Source organism: Camponotus floridanus, unplaced genomic scaffold, assembly GCF_003227725.1.
Source record: "Camponotus floridanus strain SB8 unplaced genomic scaffold, Cflo_v7.5 scaffold60, whole genome shotgun sequence".
Taxonomy (NCBI): domain Eukaryota; kingdom Metazoa; phylum Arthropoda; class Insecta; order Hymenoptera; family Formicidae; genus Camponotus; species Camponotus floridanus.
In genome coordinates, this window is record NW_020229770.1 from 34738 (window position 1) to 47154 (window position 12417).

The following is a 12417-nucleotide window of genomic DNA, read 5'->3' on the forward strand; positions in this document are numbered from 1 at the left end:
GAATCTATGATTTTCCGGCGAACTTTTGCGCTATTCGCAAAGAGGAAGAGCATGCTCGCTTCAATGTGGATTAATGACAACCGAGATTAATTATCATCGCGATTGTACCATCCATGTGCTTATTCAGTGTCCGTGCAATGCGAGCCACGCGGAAATGGATTGCGCAATTAGCAAACTTCCAATTGGCATATACTGCCATTGAACGATATCGCGTGCTCAAGCCGGATTCATTCATCGTTTCGTGTCGCAAATGTCACGTAAATGTGAACTCGGATGACATATGAGCCGATTCATATTTTCCATTACCCATAATAAATCAATGGCTGAACAAAATAATAATGCATGAGTTCTATTCTTCTCACCTTTAAAAAAATAAAAAATTTTAAAAATAAAAGTTCTGATACAATATTTTTTGTAACACAGCATAAAGAACGACATTTAATATTTCACGTCAAAAAATCATTGCAATATATTGTATATTATTTATTAATATGTTACATGTTATATAGGATGTATCTGAAATGATGCACTAAACTTTAAGAGCGTATTCTAGAGATCAAAATAAGATTTTTTTTTCTTATGAACATGGGTCCGCAAATAAACCCCTCTCCGAGCTAAAATTCGAAAGATAATATCGGTATATCAATATAATAAAGGTTTATATCATGCATCATAAGATTAATATAAATATCGCAGAGGAATGAGAGAGGCACTTTTGTACATACCGCAACAAAAAATCCGACATACAAAATCCCGATACTAAATTTAGTTGACAAACCAAATAGACATAAATCGTTCTAAAGACTTGCGAGATTCGTTGGGATTCGAGATGGTACAACGATACAATCGGTATCTTATCGCTGAATTCATAAAGTATTCTTTCGATTGCGCTAAACGGTCGACAGCTCAGCGAATATTCCACCCCAGAGGACGACATTCCTGAGAACACGTTTGCCGTATTTCTGGGCCCGGTCGAAGCCACGGCCACTGTCTAGATCCGCGGAGAACGTAATGCGAATCGACACTTATGCAAAGATAGATGTATCTCAAACTTACCTTCGGATAAAATGAGACGTATCAAAATGTGGAACAATTCGTACATATTTTTCGATAGTGATCTACATGACTGCCCCATATTATTTTTTAATCGAGTGTTAATCATGCACGTATTAATGATTTGACGAGCGATCGGGATAGATGACGAGATCTCAGACTCATACTTGATTAAAGACAAATTATTATTGTCGACACCACTTTTTATTCATATGCTGATTTCTTTTCAATGATGCTACAAAGTCGTTTCCGCGTGCAAATGTTCGACAAAATAAAGAGAAATAATGATATATTTTGCCCAGAAAGCACGAACATTTCATTAGGTGATAGTGATTAATACGATATCGATTAAATTATGTATCTAATGTACGCTGATTCCGAAGGATCTTATTTATTTCAATAGTTTTTCCAACAGTAAACTTATCTAACTAGCTCCTTAGTTGAACAGAGCCTTCTTGCAACTTGCGTGATTTCTGTGTCAGAAATTCTATCTAATATATAAAATCTATCTCTAATATAAATCTTACATTATATACCACATTAAATATTTACTATCTCTTCACACACAATTTGAAATATAATATAAATTAAAAATATAGTTTTTAATTCTCTTTTTATTAAAAATAATTTCTCAAATAATGAAAATTATTTCCCAATTTGTATATACGTGCGTATTTTCTCAAATTTAAAAATTTAATATTTCCCTTTTTCAGTGATTACAATTTTAAGAGTCTATAATATATTAAAAATATAAGTAATGTATAAAATTATTGCAAAGAATATAATTATATCGTAGCTTTTAAATCTGCTCTTTTTCATAATTATTAATTCTAATTCTCTTATTAATTCTAAAAAAAAGGATTTTTCTTTCAATAATTATACTAGTTATTTTCACATTGATTTATCGTTTTCTCCTATTGTCATGTGTAACATAAACGATAAACACGATCATACTATTCTCCAATCAGTTTGCTTCATTTCCATAATTTGCTAATTTATGCAAATCGATATTATTTGAAAATCACCGCGAAACGCTTTCCTATTTGTCGATTTATCGGTTTGTCAGAGACCGAAAAATCACAGTGTAAATGCATATTATACACGTATGTTTTTACGAAAAACGCGCTTTTATGCGCAAAATCACTACGCGTTAATCTAAATATATAATTAAAAAAGTTTCTGATTGATATTTTCAATGGACTGGTACCGCGCGATTTAATGTTATACTGTTCGATCCGTTAAGGACATTGAAGAGAAATGTATTCGATCGCACATTAATCATGCAAACTTCTAATCTAAATTAATTCTCTAAGCATGAGTAATCCGTTCGATTAATAGTGCAGGAGTTAAATCGATATTGATAACGAGATAGTTCTCGAAATTATTTCTATGCTTAATTCTAGTTTTTTCTACTTATCGAATGATTGTTCGTAATTTGCAGGACACAACCGGTATTCTGCTCAATTTTATAAATAAGCTTAACGTTCTCGTTATCATTATTCGTTATTATATTTCGCGTCTTTGTGTCGATCACACGTAATTTTTATATATACGGTCGCACGAACGTACTTAGTCTATAAGCGTTTCTCTCTTTTAATCTCTTTCTCTTTCAACTGTGAAACTTTCCAACGTGCATAGACTCGGTCTGAATTATTATGATGCAGCCTTGGAAACAGCGCGAGTAGAAGATACAGAACTCGAGACGTTTTGGCCGCAATCTGCATACGGATCTAACACGCTTAGCTCTCTTACTTATCCAATACACAGATATAACGGACGATATTATTATTGCAATAAACGATAATGAGAAGAAAAAGAGCGAAAGAGCGACAATATATACAATCGACTCTTTGGATACTCTGCGAAAAAAAATATTCAACCAAATGTTCGATAATTGCCAAACATAGTTATTCAAACTAATCTGGATCGATATTAAGTATTCTTAATTCTTTTCATATGTGTGTGTTAAATAAATGAAATGCAATTTTTAAATTATAAAAGTATAATTTAGCTAAATTCAATCTAATACTCTCTAAATTTATGTGAAAAAGTAACTACTTTTAAATGTAATATTATATATTCTCTCTCTGAAGTATAATATTCTTTGTACTGTGTTAGATCTTAAATATTTACATAATTTATAATTATTTAATAAATAATATTTATTATCTGCCTGAATTGAAAAGTTACAAATTGTGCGAAAAACAGTAATATTATATTCCAGAAATTTATAGCAACACGGCTTTTCACACAATTTATTATTATTTGATTTATAACATACATGTAAGATTAAATTGATTTTGCAAAGAATATATTAATATTTAAATTATCCATATATAGTATGCCAATATTTTGATAATTTAATTTACGTACGGCTGGTACGTTCTTTTGTTCTGCGATTTATCTTCCTGGAACGTAACAAACATTATGCGAATGAGGATTATCTTTCTTTTAATGATGCCTGTGCTAGATTGCAGCGACATAGTTAGCTATATACTGTATAGTAAACTGTCAGCTGCATTCACTAAACAGATTCATTGTTTTCTTAAAATGATCTGGAAAAACCAATAACGTATTTCATTTAGAAAAATAAAAAATAAAAAAGATAAACCGTCCATATTTCTATGATATCTTTCTTGTAATAATTTTGAATAATATTCATACCGGATTTATATAGCTATTCAAATATTAATATTTTAGAAATTTGTGATAATTAATTTTCGGTGATTAATTTCTTATAATTTCGATATAAAATAAAATAGGAATGTATTAAATTTAATTGTTAATTCAATTTTTTAGAAAAACATTAGTACATTGACATATATTTTTAGCAAATAAGAAATATATATATATATTTTTTTTTAATAATCATTTATGTATATTAATAGCGTTTATATATATATATATATATATATATATGTGTGTGTGTGTGTGTGTGTGTGTGTGTGTGTGTGTGTGTGTGTGTGTGTGTGTGTGTGTGTATTATATAAAGATAAAATCGATTCTGCAACTATACAATTAAGTTATTTAATTATTCTGTTAATTTAATATTTCCTATCCGGATTTTCCTATTATTACTAATTATATTTACATCAGAAATTTATCGCATTAAAAATTAAATTTGTAATCAACAAATAGACACGTTTGAAGCCGGTAGGATATCAAAGCGGCTGGTACCGGAAAAGGACTCGAGTGCTCGCTACACGCAACATATTATATGTATATAGTCTTGTCTTGTGCCCCAATGTATGCGTTCATCTATCTATACAATCAAAAGCAAATTAGCGGCTTGTATATAATGTGCGGACCGGAAGAAGAGATACGTACATATGCGCATAGGGAAAACAGTCAGTTTTTCTAACTGCACTAGTATTATGCGCTGCATGATGTTTCATCGTGAGCGATTATCGAACGACAACACATATCTTCGTAAGCGATCGCATGAATGAATCGCAGCAGCGCCGTACCATGCATCGGTCTGCGGATTACGCAACGCGCAAAACATCGACAATCGCGAAATTTCAATGCTCGGAAAAGAGAGAAGCGCGAGAAGACTCTTTGATTCAGACACCGACACGCGAGTCTACCCTAAGAAGAATCATTAGTGGAAAAAAATATAAGAATATATTGATAAAATAACGCACTAAAAGAATATTAAGTAGAGAGATATTTTCTTTTTATTTTAATATTTTTATGATATTATATGAATAAATCATGATTAGAAATATAAGTAATTCGCATTTATTAAAAATGATGATTTTTAGATATGATTATTTCAATGTACGATATAAAATATTCGCGAATTTTTTGTTTACTAAAAAACTAACTTATATGTAACTAGAATAGCAAAAAAAATTTTTTAATTTTAAGCAAATCGCACAAATTTAATATTTATGCACGATCTGCTTCTTACATTTACGATAACAGATGCGTTTGTGAACAAAGGGAATATGTTTCTTTCAGAGCGATAACAAAGAAGTGCTAGTCTCGCAGATTTAAGCGAAAACACGAGCAACAAATGGGAAGTTGTTGTATCGGTACGTGCCGTCGCGTGTCCTAAATACATTTGTTTTACTGCAACTATGATAAAATGTATATCTACAGAGTGTCTCTTACTGTAATATTTTTTTTCGACAAATTCAAGATATTAATTCATTCAAGATAAAAAATCGATTACCTTTATTAATTTGTAGATAATTTAAAAACATTTCTTTCTCAGCGAGTTAAATTTTAAAACAATAAATAATTTTAAATGCAACTTTATTATTTAATAACATGTTTTTTTTAGATTTGATCAACATCTTATTAAATTAAATGTTAGCAATTAGAAATTGCGGTAAATAATGATTTTACATGAGATTCTAAGAATAAATTGACAATAAAAAATGTAGATAAATCTATAATTTAAAGATATCATGAAACACACTTTTGAAACACCCTATAACTAGTACAACTGCGAGCATTGCTTAATAATCGTTTTCCTTTCGTCAGACTAGCACTGTGAGTTTCTCGTTATCAAAACTCACGCTAACACACGTAAATTAGAAGAGACTACCTTGCGAAGAAACAATTCGCGAACTACAGCTCTCTATGACCATCGTAAATTCTCCCAGCAATTAAAGATGTGTAAGTATAGTTACAGAGTTCCGGATAAATTCGTCATTAGAATGGAAAAAAAACATAAGAGCATAAGCATAATACAAGGATGTTCAAATCTAAAAGGAAATAATAAAATTATTCAGAATCTCAAAGAATATTCATCAGTTACGAAATATTAAAAAAGATTAAAATAGAAGGACAGAAAGATTAAAATAGAAGTTAAAAGATAGACAAAATTTTAACAATTTTACAAATTAAATTTTACAAATTAATTAGTATTAATTTCTTATTATTATATTCGTGAAAAATTTCCGTTATAAAAAATACAAAAAGTCGATTGCCTTTATTGCAGAAAGATATCATACAACTATTATGTACATTTTTATATCAAATATTATTATTTATTATTATAAAAATTTTTATAAAAGTTTGATCTAATTTTAAATATAAAAAACATTGCTAATTAAGACAGATAATATGTAATACTCATTATTTGAACACATAGCAAATTATATTATCATGAAAGAATTGAATTAAATAATAAGAAATTGCAGAATATTTCGCGCAGCGGTGTACAAAAACAATGAAAATCTATTGTTATGCAAACCGTAAAACCGTAACGCCATAATTAAAATCGGGAATAAATCTAATAGTATCTCTCACATATCATTTAATTACGAGCATAATACTTTACTGTTCGTTTTTTTCATAAAGAAGTCCCAACTGACTGATTTATCTAGTGATCGCATTGAATGAAGCCTTGATGTCTCACGACGAGAAAAACGTAAATGTGTATTTCATCGTAGACATCTATAAAAACAATTCATTAAACGAATCGGCCAAGTGTGCGGACAGGAAACAAAACCTATCCGCAGGAAGGTCTTCCTCTCTATTTTGCTTATCCACGGCTTTATAGTCGGAGATAACGATAGTATTCAATATAAAAGTGTCGTTAGTATTACGTCTACATTAGCGATATCTTTCTATCTCAGCGACGGAAGGTCAATTGTATTAATCACGAACAGGGTAATTAACGTAATGTACATTTAACCAAAGTACGTATTTTGTAAGATTTTGTAATGTTAAGTTGCAATCTAATCTACGGCCTGATAATAATTTGGCAGACAACGTATCATTAAGAGTTGCTTACATCCGGACAAACGCGTCCTTGAGTATCTTCCCGTGGCAGGATGAATACGAAAAGCATGATTTTACCGATGGCATAAACGAAACAGCAGCTCTATAAATAGAGTTTGAATATATCAATGTTGATATTATTCGCATATTTAAAGTACATATTTCTGAGCTAATTCTTTCATTCAATTAATATCAATGTCACATTTCTATCTTCTTACGATCTCTTAGGAATAAAATTTTATTAATTCCTATAACAAAGTCAAGAAAGAAAAAAAAAGAGGAAAATTCAATCGATTTATCAATTTTTTTTATGCTTGAATATTTTGCGATTAACTGAGTAAATGAGAAGTAATATTAAACAGTGAATCTTAAGTTTATTATCTCTCAATAATCGATGTAAAAAAATACAAAAACAGTACAGTAGATTCCAGTACAGAGATTATAGTTAATATGCTTTGCAGTATGTTCAAGGACGCGCGCATTTAACATTGATGTAAAAATTGATTGTCATTAAAAATGGATATAAATAATATTTATATGAAAAATTATAGTTTCCAATTTTTTATATAAAAAATTATAATTCTCAATTTCCAATCCTCAAATTTTCACTAAAATAAAATAAAAATTCTCAGCTAAATCTTTTTTTCTAAGAGATACATACTCCTCTCTATTTAAAAAAATACATGTACTATAATTTTTGTTTAAACAGATTTATTTCGCAGAGTTATTCGATTAAACAAGATGACTACAAAAGCGTCGGACTACTTTCAATTTCTAAATGCGAGCAAACATAAAGCAATCTACAGATTAACAAATGGTTCCTCGAATACTTCTAGAAAGTTGAAAAAAAGCATTTGTTTCATTAGTATCCTCCACGACATTGATCCACGTGAGTAGGACGCAAAACCTGTTCATCACAAAGAAGCCTGTAATTGCGCGTTGAGCCAACAATGAAGTCTAATTGCGAAGGTAGAGCATACCGCAATTATAGCGCATGAGAGATGACATGCGCGGGATGTAACAAAGGAAGCTGCCTCCATCATATTCGTACCAAATCATCTTATCGGTGTGCACAATCACTGACAATGATATATTTTATCTATGATTTTGCACTGTGTGAATTGCACAGCTCAAACTGTCATCACCCGCGTAGTCGTTTTATGAATATAGCGACGTCACGCGCGATCGCATCGTATTTTCATCAAGCTATTCTAAATATAATGCAACAATTCGACCGAGAGACAGATATTTTTCCTCCTGATTTAAGAGCCGGGCATTTTTTTCGCACAATATCGGTTGTCTGTAAAAGAGCGAAATACACATCCCTTTGTGCAAAATTCGAGCACAATAAGCAAAATTTTTGTTTATTAACAGATTATTTCTTTTTAATTCGTTACGTAAAATACTATTTGAATATTTTTAGTTGTTTTTTAATTCGAATAATTTATAGAGTTGAACACACACAATTTACATAATTGTATTCCCAGGAAAAAAGATTAAAATCTAATTCATCCGACTCGTTTGTACATAAAAAGATTGACTCATGTTCTCTGTGCAATAAGCCACTTGCAATTAAACTTGTATACATATATACGTATACATGTACATATATATATATATATATATATATATATATATACACATATTTTATACATATATAATGCTTATACATTACCTGGATTACCCGATTAATTAAAAATCCGGTCCAAAAAGTTGTTGTTTTAAACGATCGCTTCTTTCCTGTCATTATTCAAAGACGACGAAGACAAATGAGTTGAAATTATTTTCACGGTGTGTCATGTTTTTGTCTTATATAACCACAGCTTGATAGACATGATCCGCGAAACATCAACCCGAATTCCCTCTTTCCTACCTCCATTTTGGGATCATCGTAACCATTGCTCTGCTTATGATTGCGAAATAGCGTACATCCGACAGGATGTGCCGGCTGTGACGATTGCATAACGCTACACGTAGCGTGAACCATACTTATTAAAAGTCGGTAAGTTTCTGGACTCGCTCGTTGCGTCAATACTAAGTGCTCGTATCCTTCGATGTATTATAAAGCAGCGTAAACTAAAGAGAGTTAGAGAGAGAGAGAGAGAGAGTCTCTCTAAAATCGATGTATTCTCTTACATCGACTGCTGAAAGACTTTAATAACTATGTCTCAAATTAAATATGTATTGAGGTTTTATTTAAATTTCCTCTTGATATTAAGTAGAGATATTAGCAAATGAAACGTTGTTAAGTGTCTTTAAACACTTTGGCAAAATTACATTAACTGTGATTTGATTCCACGTTGAATCATTTTACAAAATTAAAGTGGTCAATTAGGCGTAGAGAGCTAAAGGTCAAATTAATAATGTAGGTAATTAATCAAAAAATATCAAAAAATATATTAATAATTCATAATACAAGCTCAAAAAACAAAACCGATATAATATATATAAGAATTAAAGATGTGTGCGGACGTTTCGACTTATTTTTAAGTCATCTTCAGCGCAAATTTAGTAACGAAGTTAGAGCATTTTATAAAACGGTTCGCAGAGAAAGAAAGCGGTGATTATTAAATGCAGAAAGAATATAAACTAATAGTAATTTTAAAGGAGATACAACTCCAATCGCAACGATTGTTCGACCTTTAACTCTCCACGCCTAATTGACTACTTTAATTTTGAATTTACAGAGAGCTTTACCTCTTTTTGTCATTTTACAAAAATTAAAGTTTTGTTTAAATTTTCATCAAAGAATTTTATTGATTTAAAATTTATAAAAAACGCATTTCCAATTTCTTCTATAATATTCTTTTCGTACGTAACATTTATATTTATGATTTTTTAAACAATAATAATTCCTCTAAAAAATGAAGAAAACATAGCTCCCAATTTGCCTCGTTTCACCTCTTTTTAAATGAAACTTTTTCTCTCAATACGATAGAGATGTATGTAAATCCGCTCGATTAATATTCGGCGCGTTATCTTCAATTACTGACAGCGCGCCAAAAAGTAGGTAATCAGGTTCGCCAGCCCCGATTACTCTCTAACGTTTTTCAATGGCCGCTCATGCAGCTTGTCCTTGTTCATTCTGACGCGCAATTCCATCGCGAAATGTTACGATCGTTAAATCTGCCGATACTGGCAGGCAATAAAAACGCGTCGCTCTCGAATGATTAGCATCCCCCTGCCTCCGGCGACAACTTTCGTTCCGGCATATTCGGCACTCACCTGGAAAGAGGATCGACGAACAAAGCGACGATTATTACCGCGACGACGACGCACGTGAGATAGATCGCCGAGATTTCATAGATCTCCGACTCTGGCGGTCGCTCCAGGTTCTCGTGGCCTCCGTTGCCAAGGACGCAAAAATCCGCGCCGCACAGCTTGATTTTATCCCAGCTGGTCGTGCTGTTGCTACCGCCGCCGCCCCCGCTGCCACCGTGTCCGCCGTCGCTTAGCACTGCAATTTGAAAGTGATCTCTGAGTCGTTTCCTCAAACACGTTTGCGCTTTCACTGCTAAGCTGCTTCTTCGAATTTATTTCGAAAAATGAAATAGAGATTGAGAGTGGTTTTTCGATATTATTATAAAAATTTATATATGAAGATCTATATTATTTTATTTATTATTTTACTATAATATAAACAATCTAATCTCTTCCTAACAAAATGTCTTCATATTAGTTTTTAATAAAAAATTTCTATAAAAGGAAAATTACAGAAAAAGAAAGGAGACAGAGAATCTATTTTAATATTTTACATTTTCTATAAGAAAATATTTGTTATGAAAAGATTTTATTACGATCATACTATGTTATCAATTTGTTCTTGTGCTCTTTGAAATTAAATATTCTAGGATCTACATGAAATTTAAGAAATTTAGTTTCTTAAAGTAATATTTCAATATATGTTTACTATCTGAATTATATAAAAGTCGTATTCTTTTTCGATAGAAAAAAATGATTTTAGTATCGTAGTTAAAAAAAGAGCCAATTTCAATTATACAAATGATTTGAAATGAACAAAAATAATTATTGCCTCTTACAATACTCACCATTTTCATATTAATATTCTAAACAAGAAGAAATAATTATTGCAGAATATTATAATATTTCTAATTCAAAAGTAGTATAAGTAGCATGGTACTTTTTTATTCAAGAAGCATTGATAGTAAAAAAATAAGGATATTTTTAACAATACTTTAGTTTTAATTAGCAATCAACGATAAGTTTATTAATAAATCTAGCATGTATATACGGTATATTTCCTGTCCATTTCAATTTCGATTGCTAATGCTGTTTAATTCTACTGTTTAAATTTACCGCATACTTCTATGATATTGTCATAAGGCAATTTTATAAAATGATTCTATTTTACATATTGCAATCAAGGAATAAAATTAAGTATCAATGTAAACTACTCGGCAATTGCATGCATATATACTTGAGCAAGGGACACGTAACGATTTATATTGCCACGTCGATTATGTTAGTTCGCTCGAAGAATTGCACACAGTGAAGGTGTGCGAGCGGTAAATCGAGAGGTCGACCTGTTACGCCATAACCGGAAACGGGCATGCCGCCTCGTCTCGATCGACGCGAGAGAGCTGTGCGATAGAAGAGTACGCGAGAAGCTGGACTCTTCGTAAATCAATATTTCATAAGTGAATTTCACTGCCGATGAGGCTCTTCCCCAATCGTTTTGTGGGTATGCGGTTTGCGCGCTAGATGTATTTTGCTTCATTGTTTCGTGATCGAAAAATTGATTATGCGCACATCGACGCGTCTTATGGAGGTAACACCGAACATCGGTGTCACGGTTGCACTTATCTTTAGTGGGGACATATCGCGGGATATATTTTGCACCTTTAGTCACGACGCGTGAAAAGACCTTTGTCGGATGTAAATAGTGACTGGTTACGTCGGATAAAAACGCGATAGACATTCATCTACTCAACGTGTTCTGATTGCTTTATTAAAACAGTCATTAAAACAGCTGCAAAGTCGTTTTGCGTAAAGATACTTGCGTATGAATGGAAAAATTCCTTGACAAATCAAGTATATCATTAATGTATTATTTTTTGCCATGTTTGCATTTTGTGTCGTCAGAAAAATTATAAACATTTTGGACCTGATGACGTACTGTCTCAGTGAAAAAGAGTCCGATTATTAAGTTAATAAAGAATCATTGAATCAATCGACGAAGCATACGGTAGACAAGTGCTCGCGAATAACAAGATAAAGAAATTCCCGGACAGCTGTGTAAACGCAGCCTACGCACATGTATGTCGCCAATGAGGAAACGCACGACACGCGTTCGAATGCGATCGTTCGGAGAGAATCTTCTCGAAGGATCTCGTTGATATTCGATGTGTGATGAGTCGAGTTAAAAGTGTTAGGACCTACCCGTTTGCAACGATTAGTCTTGAAAAAACAACGGTTTGCGATCGCTGTACACGTGTTATATATTATTAACGCGTAATATAAGAGACGGGTGTAAAGCCTTCTCAAATGCGTCGAGAGTTCACGCAATGCGTTGAGCGAGTTGCGGCATGCGTTACGTTGCCGTAAAAAATTAACGGTCGCCACATCCCGCCGGTTAAATCATCGACCGGAACTACTGACACGGTACGA

General features: G+C 32.0%; 1 protein-coding gene across 4 annotated transcripts in view; it reads right to left on the minus strand.

Moving 5' to 3' along the window:
* Positions 1-12417, minus strand: part of LOC105248894 (UNC93-like protein) — a 66267-nt gene that overhangs the window by 12962 nt on the left and 40888 nt on the right. For all 4 annotated transcript variants that reach the window (XM_025413128.1, XM_025413127.1, XM_011253940.3 and 1 more), the window contains one exon: positions 10015-10246. In XM_025413128.1, coding sequence (XP_025268913.1) covers positions 10015-10246 — 232 coding nt within the window. The remainder of the gene's footprint in view (positions 1-10014; positions 10247-12417) is intronic.